Source organism: Seriola aureovittata, chromosome 15, assembly GCF_021018895.1.
Source record: "Seriola aureovittata isolate HTS-2021-v1 ecotype China chromosome 15, ASM2101889v1, whole genome shotgun sequence".
Taxonomy (NCBI): domain Eukaryota; kingdom Metazoa; phylum Chordata; class Actinopteri; order Carangiformes; family Carangidae; genus Seriola; species Seriola aureovittata.
Window position 1 is genome coordinate 1,608,678 of NC_079378.1, and position 12,811 is coordinate 1,621,488.

At 39.4% G+C, this 12,811-nt stretch overlaps 1 protein-coding gene across 2 annotated transcripts; it reads left to right on the forward strand.

Annotated features, from left to right (window-relative positions):
- Positions 1 to 8,108: 8,108 nt before the first annotated feature.
- Positions 8,109 to 12,762, forward strand: LOC130182687 (heart- and neural crest derivatives-expressed protein 1-like). 2 transcript variants are annotated; one of them, XR_008829742.1, is made up of 3 exons: positions 8,109 to 9,033; positions 10,131 to 10,509; positions 12,574 to 12,762. XR_008829742.1 is itself a non-coding variant. In XM_056397778.1 (2 exons), exons 1-2 carry the CDS (start codon positions 8,554 to 8,556, stop codon positions 10,224 to 10,226), a joined length of 576 nt encoding a protein of 191 aa, XP_056253753.1. In that variant the 5' UTR covers positions 8,109 to 8,553; the 3' UTR covers positions 10,227 to 10,701. The 2 variants fall into 2 exon arrangements, 1 of the variants encoding a protein (XP_056253753.1); XM_056397778.1 differs by lacking the exon at positions 12,574 to 12,762 and having other exon boundaries at positions 10,131 to 10,701.
- The last annotated feature ends 49 nt before the right edge of the window (positions 12,763 to 12,811 follow it).

Below are 12,811 nucleotides of genomic sequence, written 5' to 3' on the forward strand. Positions count from 1 at the left end.
TGGACTTCAGTAATAACTTCTAATAACTCCCTTCTTTGAGGATCTGTGATTCTTCTTCCAAAAAACCTGTTAAAAGAATGAAAAACGTCCGCTGAGGATCAGCGCTGGAGATGTTGCTCCTCACTTTGTTCCTGTAAGTAGAACCAGGTTTAAAAGATTTGTTTGTCGGCCAAAGATTGATGCAGGACTTTGGAAACACAACCGTCAGATTTATCTCTTTGTTTTTAGTGTAAAAAAAAAAAAAAAAAAAGACAGTCTTTGAATCTCTGAGAGAATCTCCAGAGGACCAACGCGTCTCCGGAGCAGCGGCGTCTTCTGAGCAGCGGCGTCTCCGGAGCCGCGGCGTCTCCGGAGCCGCGGCGTCGCGAGCGCAGACGCTCTCAGACGCTCTCAGACGCTCTCAGACGCCTGGGTGGCCCCGGCGGAGGGGGGGAGACACAACACGAAACCCTCAACTTGGTGTTTAACTTCGCTTCCTTTAACCTCACCTCTCCCAAACCAAAGCTCCTTCCAGGTAAAAGTAATGGGCGACTCCACATCTGTGGCCCATTCACTGTTTTAATGAGCAGGGGAGCGAGGAGGTGCGGAGAGCTGAGTATGAATGGACAAGCGGCAACTTTTAACTAGCTGCCTCTGCCATTAAGAGCCTGAGGGGCAATTATGTTACCGAACACAGTGACCTCAGCACCACTGCAGCGTGTGACCGTACACAACAGCCGTCACACAGATGCAGTTCTTCATATACATCTCTCCTTTTAATTCTTCCTGTTGCTAACCAGCTGTACATACTCCAGTTGTTGCCATGGATATAGTCGTTGAGCGCGTATACGACGACTTAAAACTTTGTGGTAGGTCTGAGAGGAAATGAAAGGAATTTTTTTATTCACTTTTTTAATGTTTCATTTCCTTTTAAAACATTTAAAAACACTATGTTTTTATTTATTCATTAATTTTCTTATAATTTCATTTTTTCACCAACGATCTGTCGGCCCACTTGCAGTACCTCCGCAGCCCACATGTTGGGAACCACTGAAATATTCCAAACAAATAAACAAGCTTGTTTAACCAGTCAATATTTTTATATATATATAGATATATACATATACATATATATGTATAAAGAGCATAGCTATCTCTGTTGTATTGAAATGTAGCTGAAAATTAGCAACAACATCGGAGCGTCTCCTGAAATAACAGCCAGACCTTGGTTGTCATGGTTACAATAATAAACACACGGACTGTACCGACAAAGGCGTGTCAACTTTCTTCACCATGGTTACTATGATAACGGCCTTGGCTTGGTTAGGTTTAGAAAAAGGACTGTGCGATTTGGGTCAGACGATCTTTGTTGTCATGGTTACAACAGCAACAACAACAACAAACGGTTATGGATAAGAGAAACAACATAAACACCCGCTCTCTCTCTTTATACTACGTATACCTGTCATCATCACTACGACCACTAGATGTCGCCTAGCAACAGAATGAACTATGGGTCATAACAACCTGCTGCACAGACGAACTATGGGCTGGTTTTTTGTTTATTTTTACAGGACAGACTCTAAATTAGCGTCTGAATGCTGATGAAGTCTTTCACCACATCTTTCATTCACGTTCATAAAAAACATCATTTATTCTTTTAAAACCAAACGTTGCATTTTTCTGCAACTCAAGAAAACACTGGAAAAAGAGAAGATCAGTAAGAAAGAATTGATCTGAATATACGAGAATAATGAGAAACTGAAATCAGAAACTTTAATGATGGTAAATAAAACTGGAAGGGGGAAACTGTGAGAAGCTGCCGTCCTCGCTCAGGTTATAAATACAGCTCAAGGCGTCGGCCTCTTCAGGTGCGAGCAGCGCCGCGGCCTCGACAGTGTTAACGTGCTTTCAGAGGAGTCGGTCCCTGAACCGTCTCCACCTCCACATTTCTCAGGGTCAAACCTTCGTGCCGATGTTTTGACTGTCAGACTCTCTGAAGCCTCTGGGGTCGTCTGACACAGAGCAGCCGCCCTCTGTTAAATCTGCTGCTGTGAAATCATTAGAGCCCGACCTGCCGGTGGTCCACGGGCCCAGAACCTGACTGTGTGTGTGTGTGTGTGTGTGTGTGTGTGTGTGGGAGGCTTTGGTTTGATGCTGTGTGAGTATAAAGTGAGGATCAACGTGGATAAGTGAAGCTTGTTATCGACACGTGACTGATGGTGTCACTCCTGCTTCGTAGTTCAGACAGAATTAAAAGGACAAAATAATGATTTTCATTATCAACTAATCTATTATTTATTCTTTTAATAAACTATTAATCAATCGTTTGATCTTTACGACCTGAAAAACTGGGTTTATATACAGCTGTGTTTATATGCATGTATATTATCTTCACTTGCACAGTGAAGCATTTTACAGAAACAATATACCATGAATGAATTCTGTTTATTTAATTCAGAAGAATATGTTTTGTTGTTGTTGTTTGTTTTGTCAACATGTCTTAATGAAAAATAATATGATGAGTAATAAAAAACAGAAGCGAGTGTCCGTCATGTTTCTTTTCATGTTAGAAGTTCAAATAGTACATTTTTTAAATGTCTTATTTTTTCTGAATCATGATTAAAAAAATTTTCAAAAGTTCAAATATGAAACATAAAGAACTTAAAATATTTAGTTTTGCAACTTGATAAATTGCCAAAATTATCAATTGATCATCAAAAAAAATCACCATTTAACTACCCGATTATTTGAGGTATCGTCTTCACTAATTAATTATTTTGGGATAAAAACAGGAAACAGTGAAAGAAACAGTATTTTAGCACCAACAGAGAATAGAGAAACATCCATTTTTACACTTAATTTTCCCAGAACAAACATCAAAACGTTTCCTGTGCGTCGTCATGACAACTCGTCTTTATTTTCTTCCTCTGGTTCCAGCTGCTCACGTGAGTTTTATCACTGTGACGTGAAAATCTGTTTTTAAAGCTTGTAGCCTCAATATGTTTCATGGGCGACGTACACGTATGTAAACACACAGCCAGGCAGTGTATATGATTTATTTAATTTACCATTGGCTTAGTTATTATTGATTAAAAAATGCAGATACTGGATGAAGATCTTTAGACGTCACCTTCGGATTCATCAATGATGAAAATATTGATTAGTTGTAGCTTGAAGTGATAAGTTTGACTTGTTTGTTTTGCTGCTGAAACAAGTTTCTCTTCTATTGATGATTTTTAAGTTTCTGATTCTTTATTTTAATTAATATAATATATATATATATATATATACACATACAATGTGTGTGTATATATATATATACACATACAAATATAAGACTTCTTCTCCTTTCCTTCTTTGGGAACTGCTGCAGCTGTGAACTGTTTATAGTTTGAATGAGTTTTATTTTATAACTGACATTATAAAAAGTGTCCAAACCATTTGTCAGATAAACAAGAAAAGGTAAAAAAGGTAGTTACTGGACGTGTTGGCGTTTACGTCCCTTCAGCTCGTCACCGTCACCTCGCCGCTCCACATTCCAGCCGTCCCGCTCTTATCTTTATGGGCTGAGGACGGGCAGAATTACTGCAGTCGGAGGACGGTTTGTGGAGCTCGATGACCAGAGAGAGCAGAGGGAGCAGACGCCGGGCGGAGACGACAATCACTTATCAATGTAGAGATGACAGAGGAGAAGACGGTGTCCGACAGAAGAAAGCAGCAGATCCAGTCGATCAAAGACGCAGAGAGAGTGAGACAGAAAGAGAAGCTGCAGTAAAAGTCAACGGTCTGGTAAAGCTCCTGAACGACAAACAATAAACTTTAACTGGAGTTTCTACTGGAGTCAGCTGACGTCAGTCGGAGCGAGAGACCGAGCAGAAAGCATCTGTTAATATCTGATCATCAGCTGCGATTACAAACAGGTAAACGACACTGCCGAGGCCTCAGAGGATGGAGCTGGTCATGTGATGTGATCATGTGATCCGCCACGTGATGGTTAATGACTAGTAACTTAAACATGTGGTGAAGCAGCAGGTACAAACGGCCACTATTTGTTTGTGTTATAACAGCTTAGAAATGATCATTAATAAACTAGTTATACACCATTCATAAATCCTGGATAAGCCGAGTCTTATTGTGAATCTAAAAAGTTACAGTTACAGAATTTAACAATGAACCAGTGGCTAAAACTTCGATGTGAAACTCCAAAATAATATTGTGTTAGCTGGATGAGATGCGACCTCAGTGTGACCTCACAAGAAGAAAGACACACAACACCTTCAGGTTTCTACTATAGACATGAAACTTAAGGGAGTCGCACAGAATCTCTTAAAGGTTTCTTTAGTTGAGGAAACAAGTTAAGAAATTTGCAGCAGTGAAAGAGATTTTACAGCGGTAAAATTCTACTGTTTCCATGGAAACACCTGTGATCTCATCCTCCCGTTGTTTTGAACTTCACCAGGTGAACTTTAAGGTGCAAAGGTAAAGGTAAAGTGATTCTCTAAGTTTAAGACTAAGATGAGGAGAAAACCTTAAATTAAATATTTAAATGAACATTTTAGAGAAACTTTAAAGAGAAAACTGCAACTGTTTTTAATCCAAAGACACTTTAACTCACTTAAATCTTAACCTGAGGTGTTTTGTCCACCCGGCCTCGGGGTAACGCTGCTCCGCTGTGTCCAGAGCCACAGAGGCCTCCGGAGCGGGGGTTTCTTCTCCCATCATGCACTGGGCCTCTGAGGGACTCCTGGCGTGACCCACACATTTCCCAGAACGAGGAGGAGCCGCCACGACTTCATTCTGCCCGGTGGGTTCAATTAGCCTTAGCGTGACGGCGTCGCCGCACGCCAGAGGTGGATGCGTTCTCTTGTTCTGACAAAACACTTTGGTCTTGAGCGTGCTCGGCGGCGTTTTCCGTGCCGAGCCCGAGGCCTTCGGAGTGGCGGGAATATTTGTTTGGAAATGTGGAGTTGAGGGTAAGCACTCTGAAGAGGAGGGAAGCGGCGACTGTTGAAAAATCTACACGATGACACAAACAATTATGAGGAGAATTCATAACACGGCCAAGATGGCTCCTCGTGACCTATTTTGGATGTTTCCCCTGGCAAAGCAGCGAGGAGAGAGGGGGGGGGAGGAGAGGGGGGAGGAGAGGGGGAGGAGAGGGGGAGAGATGACTGGAGTCTATTGGGGTTGAAAGCAAAGTATGAAGAGACTATTACTGCTGCTCAGGTCTTTCAGCACGTCCAGCCAGAGCAGGTCCGGAGGAAGAAAGAGCGAGATCAAAAAGAGGGAAGGTTCTGGTTAAAGGTTCGAGGAAAGCGATGAATTGAAAAGAAAGAATGACGAGAGAGAGAGAGAGAGAAAGGTAGAAGAAGAAGTGGAGAAAGTGGTACAGAGAGAGATGGAGAGAGTGGAGGAGGGAGGAGTATTGTATTTCATCTCTGCGTAGTGGACGTCTTAATCAACAGTGTCAGGTTTTCTTTCAGGAGGCCGCATGGTGTTTTTCAGGCTGACAGCCGCGGCAACGTGACGGAGGAGGATGTTCCTCCACCAGCAGCAGAAACATGGAGGATAAATACAGTCACCGTCACCCGAGAGACGTCCTGCGTCAAACACATAAAGCGTCCGTGTGCAGGAGCTCCATTTCCTCCCTTACAAAATAAAATAAAGTCCAAAAGTTACACTCATATTATATATTTTTTTGTCTCATATTACAGTTTGTGAATGTGAAATCAGCACCAAAAGAATTCACATTATTATAGAGGAATAAAGGAATATTATAGTCACACACAAATACGATAAAGTCTATCGTCCTTTTCTTTTACACTCTTGTATTTCACGTCTGAAACTAAAATCTTTGCAGGTAAGAAAATGAAAATGAAAATATTCATGATGCATTTCTGTCATTTTACTGGTTTGTCATGAATTTTATTCTGTTTTTTCCCCTATGAAGTGCTTTATTTTGAAAGACACAAATAAAAACAGTTGTTAAAGGTTATTATTATGTTGTAATACATCATTAAAAAAATGGTCCAATTCTGCTTTTCAAACTGTTTCTGGAGTAAAAGTCAAAGTTAAAACTACTTACCTTTAAATTACATTTAAATCTGAGTCTCAGCAGCTCATTCAAAAGGAAAATTAATTAAATGAAATGTTGTTTCCTTTAATCTCTAATAGTAGAAACTAAGTTTAAATAATCACGTTTCACTGTCTTTACAATTTACAAATATGTGCTTAATATTTACATTATAGTCACATCACAGTTCCTCGTGGTCTTATAATAACATGAGATAAAAAAAACATGTGAGATAATGAAAATGAAAATATTGAAGTATCAAAAGAAACATGAAATTGTATTTATTGTAATTTATTTTGTATTTTATCTGACTGTGTCCTTAAAGGCGCCTTTAAATAAAATGTGTAATTATGAAAATCTATAATCCTGTTGAAATATCACAACAACACTGAACGAATGTGAAAGAACACAACAGAGAAAGAGGTAAAAAATAAAAAATAAAAACGTAAACATGTGACAGTGTTATAGAGAAATAACGCGACAGAAAGTGACGGATGGTTCTTTACGGTTCCTCGTGGAGGTTGAGCTGTAAACACGCAGCACGTGAAGGTGACACCTCCTGATTTATGGCTGTATTTAGATAAGACTCGCTCCTAAATGGTTTCTAAATAGCGTCAAGGTCATGTAATGTAATGGGATAATGTTTTTTGGGCGATGGAGATAAGATGATGTGTTCAGTGTGTGAGGAGCTGTGCGGGGGAATTCGTGCGGGAGATAAAAACCCGCCGCCGCTGCAGAGGTATGACGACAGCAGGCCGCGGGAAAAGAACCAAATAATTCATCAAACCTTTCATTCACACTTCAAATCAAATCGCTGATGATAAATGACTCAATTCAGCCGCTTGGTGCAAAAATAAAAAATAATAAAAGACCAATTACGCGTTTGAGAAAATATGAAAAAAATCTTACAAAACAAGCATCAGGTCGAAGGAAAATATGGGGAAACAATCTCTTATTTCCAGAGTAAATTCATTAATTATCGAGATAAAATGAGAACGTGCCTCTATAGAAGCATATAAAGTTTATTGATACGTAATATATCATCGTTTTTATTATTATCTTTTGTCAATAGCAACAATCTTTAAGAGGTCGGTTTTTCTTTCTCTTTGAAATCGCCATGTGCAACTTAAAAATCTTATATTGCTAAACTTAAATCATACAGAAATGTAATATATGACATACAGGCCTATGTCACCTATAGTCTATATATCTCTGTGTATCTCGAATTTGCCCTAGGGGGTAAATAAAGTATAAATAAAGTATCTATCTATGAGGGGATATATTATTATCACATATAAAGGCCTAAATCCTCCGGATTTATGAAGATATAAGTTTATAAACTACATGAAATACCCGTAAATGTTGTACGTGTACATACATTAAAACTATATGATACATTTTTATATGGTATAACATGTTGTAAGCATATATGTTAACAATATATATTTAGGCTTAATTTATATATGTAAGTTAATTAAAACAACTTCTATATGTTTATGTAAGTTTTTCTTATTCATTTTAAACATGTCTATCTCAGACTTTTGGATCCTCCTGTGTATAATATCAACATCATATATATATCATCATGTACTGACAGACTCTGAGCTGGATATATATTTATGTAGCATATCTACAATATATAAAACATATATATTTGTATGGGCTAGACACTATGTTAATATATGAAAATAGTTCCAGTTTCTAACAGGTTTTATATATGATTTTTACATGTTTTTTATCTTATATATATATATATATACATATATTATATTTGTATGGGGTTGCGTTCACGGTCCAGTTCTCCACCTCATCGGCCTCGAGCTGATGAGTAAAACAACATCATTATTCAAACAGCAGCCCCTAATTAAACAGGTATGTCCTAACAGATGGTGCGTAAAGTCCGTGCGTAAAACCTCTCCAAAACTAAGAGAGTACATTCAAACCAGAGGTGTTCTAACCCCCCACCTCCTCCCCAGCCTCCACCCCCCAACCAGTAACCGACTCCAACCAGTCAGATATCTGCTGCTTGAGATTCTGGCACCATGGCGCATGTTAGTATTACAGACCTCTCCAGACTCTCCTCCCATCCTGGGCGCTCTCCTCTATTGGCTGCCTCCTTTCCACGCTCACATCCAAATCATATAAACCTGGGGGCCTCACACCTTCAGCCGGGGTCAAATTTCTCGGGCGAATCGGAGCAGCCTCTCCGGGAAACGGATCTTCACGAACCAAACACACAGTGGAGTCCAGCGCGACGCCGAGTCCCGCTCTCTGGATGTATACGGTTTTTCTGCGGCCTTTCTTTCCCCTCCAGAATGAAGACGATGTAAAACTCGGGGTCTGGACTCGTTGGTGAATCCAGGAGGATACAGATTAAAGTCGTGAATGAGTCCCGCTGGCTGCAGATCCCCGAGCAGTGACCGTTTTGGGGCCGCAGCTGAGAGAGACCGAGGGCGCCGGACAACGCGGAAACTGCAGTGTTTGCTCCCCCGCTCGACATGAACCTCATCGGGGGCTACCAGCATCACCACCACCTGATGCACGAACCCTTCCCGTTCGTGCAGCGGTGTCACCAGGACGCGCCCTACTTCCAGAGCTGGGTGGTGAACCACGGCGAGGTGCCCCCGGACTTCCAGATCCAGGCGCCCTACCCGGCCGCGGAGCTCGGGGCGCCAGGAGCGACGCACGACGCCCGGCTGGAGGGGCTGCAGGCGGGGATGGGAAAGAGGAGAGCGTCGGGGCCGAAGAAGGAGCGCCGGAGGACGGAGAGCATCAACACGGCGTTCGCGGAGCTGCGGGAGTGTATCCCCAACGTCCCCGCGGACACCAAACTGTCCAAAATTAAGACTTTACGCCTGGCGACCAGCTACATCGCCTACCTGATGGACGTCCTGGCCAAAGACTCCGGGGAGACGGAGGGCTTCAAGGCCGAGATCAAGAAAATCGAGAACCGGGATCTGAAAAGGAAACGAGATCTGGTGAGTCGGTGTGAAGCCGCGGAGGAGTCCGAGCTGATCCAACAACTGATCCGTTAATTCACATTAATGTCTCAGTGTAAACACACCTGCAGGTTTGGTGCCTGTCTAATTATTATTTTTAATTTATTTTAGGTAGAAGTTGTTTTTATTTTTGACTAAATTTAAAAACAGATTTTTTTTTTTAAACCACTTAAAAATTAAATTGACTTCCCCTACAAAATATAATTAAATTACATTTTCAGGACTGTGATACAAGAGTTTATGAACAAGCAAATATAATTATATTTTTTGTAATTATGTAGACTATTGTAATGCCATTCATTATGGAGGTTGAATTATTTTAAAATAAACGCTTAAATTAACAAAATAAAACTTCTGGTCCTACCTATGCAAGTCCTCGGTCCGAGTCTGGCCCATATATACCTCCACACCCGGGCAGATTCTGGCCTTTATCCTTTCTGGTATAGTTTTCTGTGTGTGCGCCAGAGTTGGTCCAGATGTGGAAGCAGCATCTGACAGTCATGGTGTATTTTCGGGCCAGATTCGGGCCGTAGAACTGGGTCCGACAATGGCCCGGATTTATTTTTAATATCGTTACAAAAATAGAGGTGTTAAGGAGTTACGTTACATCTTTCGTACGCACTGACGTCACACTCTTTCACTTTAATGTAGCCTATAGTTAAAACAGCTACAAGTGTTTCCAGCAGCTAATCACCATGACAACCACCCCTCACCACTTATACAGTTATAAATACGTAGTTAACATCCAGGTTTGTGTTTATAACATGTTCATCTCACATCCTGTAAAAAAAAAAAAAAAAAGTTAAATTCAGTTTCACACATGTAGCTTTAAATTTAGATTTAGAGTATGAATTATTATTATTATTATATATAATATAATGTATATTATGTAGATTATAATATTATAACTATATTATTATGTCATATGTCTGGAGAAATATTTTCTACTGTAATAAGTGATATTAACAACATGTAATGTTCAAGAAAATATTGTTAAATGATAAATATCCATATAATATATATTTATATAAGATAAAAAAATACCCAGTACTAATTCCCCCCTCCTCCCCCCACAGACTGACGGGCTGCAGGACTCTTTAGGAGCCGAGAAGAAGGTGAAGGGCCGGACCGGGTGGCCGCAGCAGGTCTGGGCTCTGGAGCTCAACCAGTGACCCCCTCCCTCCTCCTCCTCCTCCTCATCCTCCTCATCCTCCTGCTCTTCATCCCTAAAACCGATTCAGAGACTCTGGATCAGATTGTTTTGTTTTTTTTTTAAAAACCACTGACTGACTGAACTTGAACACACCGCTGTGCACGTGCAATGATGCGCAAAAAAAAGGGGGAGAGAATGAAAGGTGAACTCAAACTGCGGACGCAAACACCGCGGTGGACGCTCGTTTTGTTGACCCTCGTTTCTCCCGGTGTGGTTTCTGAAGTCCACTCACAGATCTGACTGTAGGTGTTTGATATTTGTGGTATTTCTGCTTTGTTGATGTTTCCACCCCTCCAGTACTGGAGACCACATGTTGCCATTGTGTCAAAAAACATCTGTCTCCCCCTGAAGAAAACGTGTTGACCTGGTGTGGTGGCTGTTTCCCACTAATCTGATGCCGCTGAAGCAGAAACAGAATAAATGATGATAAACGATGAGTGGAGTAAAAGCAGAGTAGTGGTCTGAGAAAAAACCGCCGATGCAAAAGTTCAAAAACTACCTTTTTTTTTTTTTAATTTGAACTTTATTTATGGCGCGTAAAACCCGCTGTTTGGCGCTAATTAACACAGCACAACAGATTTCATTACTCATTATAAACCTTACTGCATCTACTGGTGGATTGTTGTGTAATCAGAAACCAGCTCAGTTATCTTAAGTCTTAATTATGTTTCATTAATTTCAACATAAACAGCTGTGGTCTAAATTTATCACCTTCTATTTTAGCTTGTTGGAAGTTGTTTAATTTCCATTTGGCATCGGCCGAAATAAATTATCACGAAATATTGTTGCACAAATCCTCCTATAGGCGAATTATTTTGCAGTTAAAAATTTACAAGTGATAACATTTATATATATATATATATATATATATTATATATATATATATATATATATATATATTACAATTACAGTGGAGCATAAATGACATATACAGGATTTACCCCCCCCCCCAAAAAAAAGAACAATGAATAGAAATACAAAAAAATGATCTTAATTTTCCAACATTAATTAATTGACCACTCAGTCAGTTAACTAATACCTGATAATGACTAATTTATACCGTAATAACCGGATATGTTCGTTAGGGTTAGGTTACGTTTTTCTCTGACGTCATGCCGTGTCAAAATTGAAAAAATAAAATAAAACAAAATTAAAAAAATGTAAACACTGTATCTGGCGGGAACACAAAGTCCAGTGGAAACACATTTTGAGGGGAGACTGTTTTTTTTTCTTCATCCCACTGAATTTGGCGCAAAAACAGGTAAAACACGTGACGATGATTATGAATCCAGTCAGTCGCAGTCAGATCTCAGATGGAGCCCGGGCTGTGTCAACTCTTGAGGCTGTTGTTGTTGTTGTTGTTGTTGTTGTTGTTTGCTGTTTGCTGTTTGTTGTAGAAAATGACTGAATATACTGAACTGAACTGAATCTACCTCAAATTTAAAAATGTCACTGTCCGTTTAGAGAAGAGGGAAAACAACATTTTGACACCGGATGTTGAGTTGACGCACAAACACGACAACAAAGAAGATTCAAGGTTTATTACTGTGCGACATGTTGATGGCGATGTACATTAGATGTGAAGTTATATATAGTTCCGTAAATAAATGAATTATTTTAAGACACTCGAGCTGTGGTGAAGGCGACATCTTCTTTCTTCTTCTACGTTTTTGTTGGAGCCACTAACTGAACTGACGGAGAAGGAAAACACGAACCTGAGACGTTTCATTATTATTATTATTATTATAATTATATTTGTTTTTATTATTTTTTTGACTCATTTTTATTATATGAATTTATTCTCATAACGGTCTGTATTTTTTTCTTCGCAATCCGAACTGTTTTTAATATTCGTTATTTTTCACTTATTTTCTTTTAATTTACAACATTTCTAAAGATTTTTAAGGATGAATTTTAATTTAAAACCGATATCAGGAAACCTTTTTTTTTTTTTTTTTAAGTCCTGTTCTACTCAGTGGCTTGTTGTCATTTATTATTCATAAATGACCAGAAACTCAGAAAAAACTAACAGCTTATCATCATATTTGCACTTTTTTTGTTTAGTTTGTTTTTTATTTCCTATTGATACAGCTATAAAAATGTATTTCTAATCCTCCTGTGCTGATTTGTAGTGTAAACATTTTATTAAGGGTGGGTGGAAATTAAATAACAGAACTGTTCTGTAAAATATAAAAAAAGAGATTTGCTTCCAAAAATAATGTTTCACCCCCTGTGATAAAAAAGAAGAAAATCTATTCTTACAAAATGTTTGACTTCACCTTCTGTTGATCCTGTTTCCTGTGAAGGTCTCCAGGTGTTTGAAAGTCCAGAGTCCAGGCTGCCTTCATTTAACAGGAGGATCCACAGTGACACCTAGTGGCCGAAGTCTGTTACTGAAACAACAGCATGAAGAAACTGATGACAAGTTCTTTTCAGCCTTGATTCTAAAAGATTTAACACAATATTTCCACATTTATTCTGTATATGAACTAAAGGATTAAGGGCCACATGTGACAATTATACATTAATACATAATAATAAACA

What these genes read in the sequence shown, in the direction of transcription:
- LOC130182687 (XM_056397778.1), top strand. Translation starts at nt 8,554, where the DNA reads ATGAACCTCATCGGGGGCTACCAGCATCACCACCACCTGATGCACGAA. An exon ending in TGAAAAGGAAACGAGATCTG is followed by an intron (nt 9,034 to 10,130) that starts GTGAGTCGGTGT and finishes CTCCCCCCACAG; the next exon opens with ACTGACGGGCTGCAGGACTC.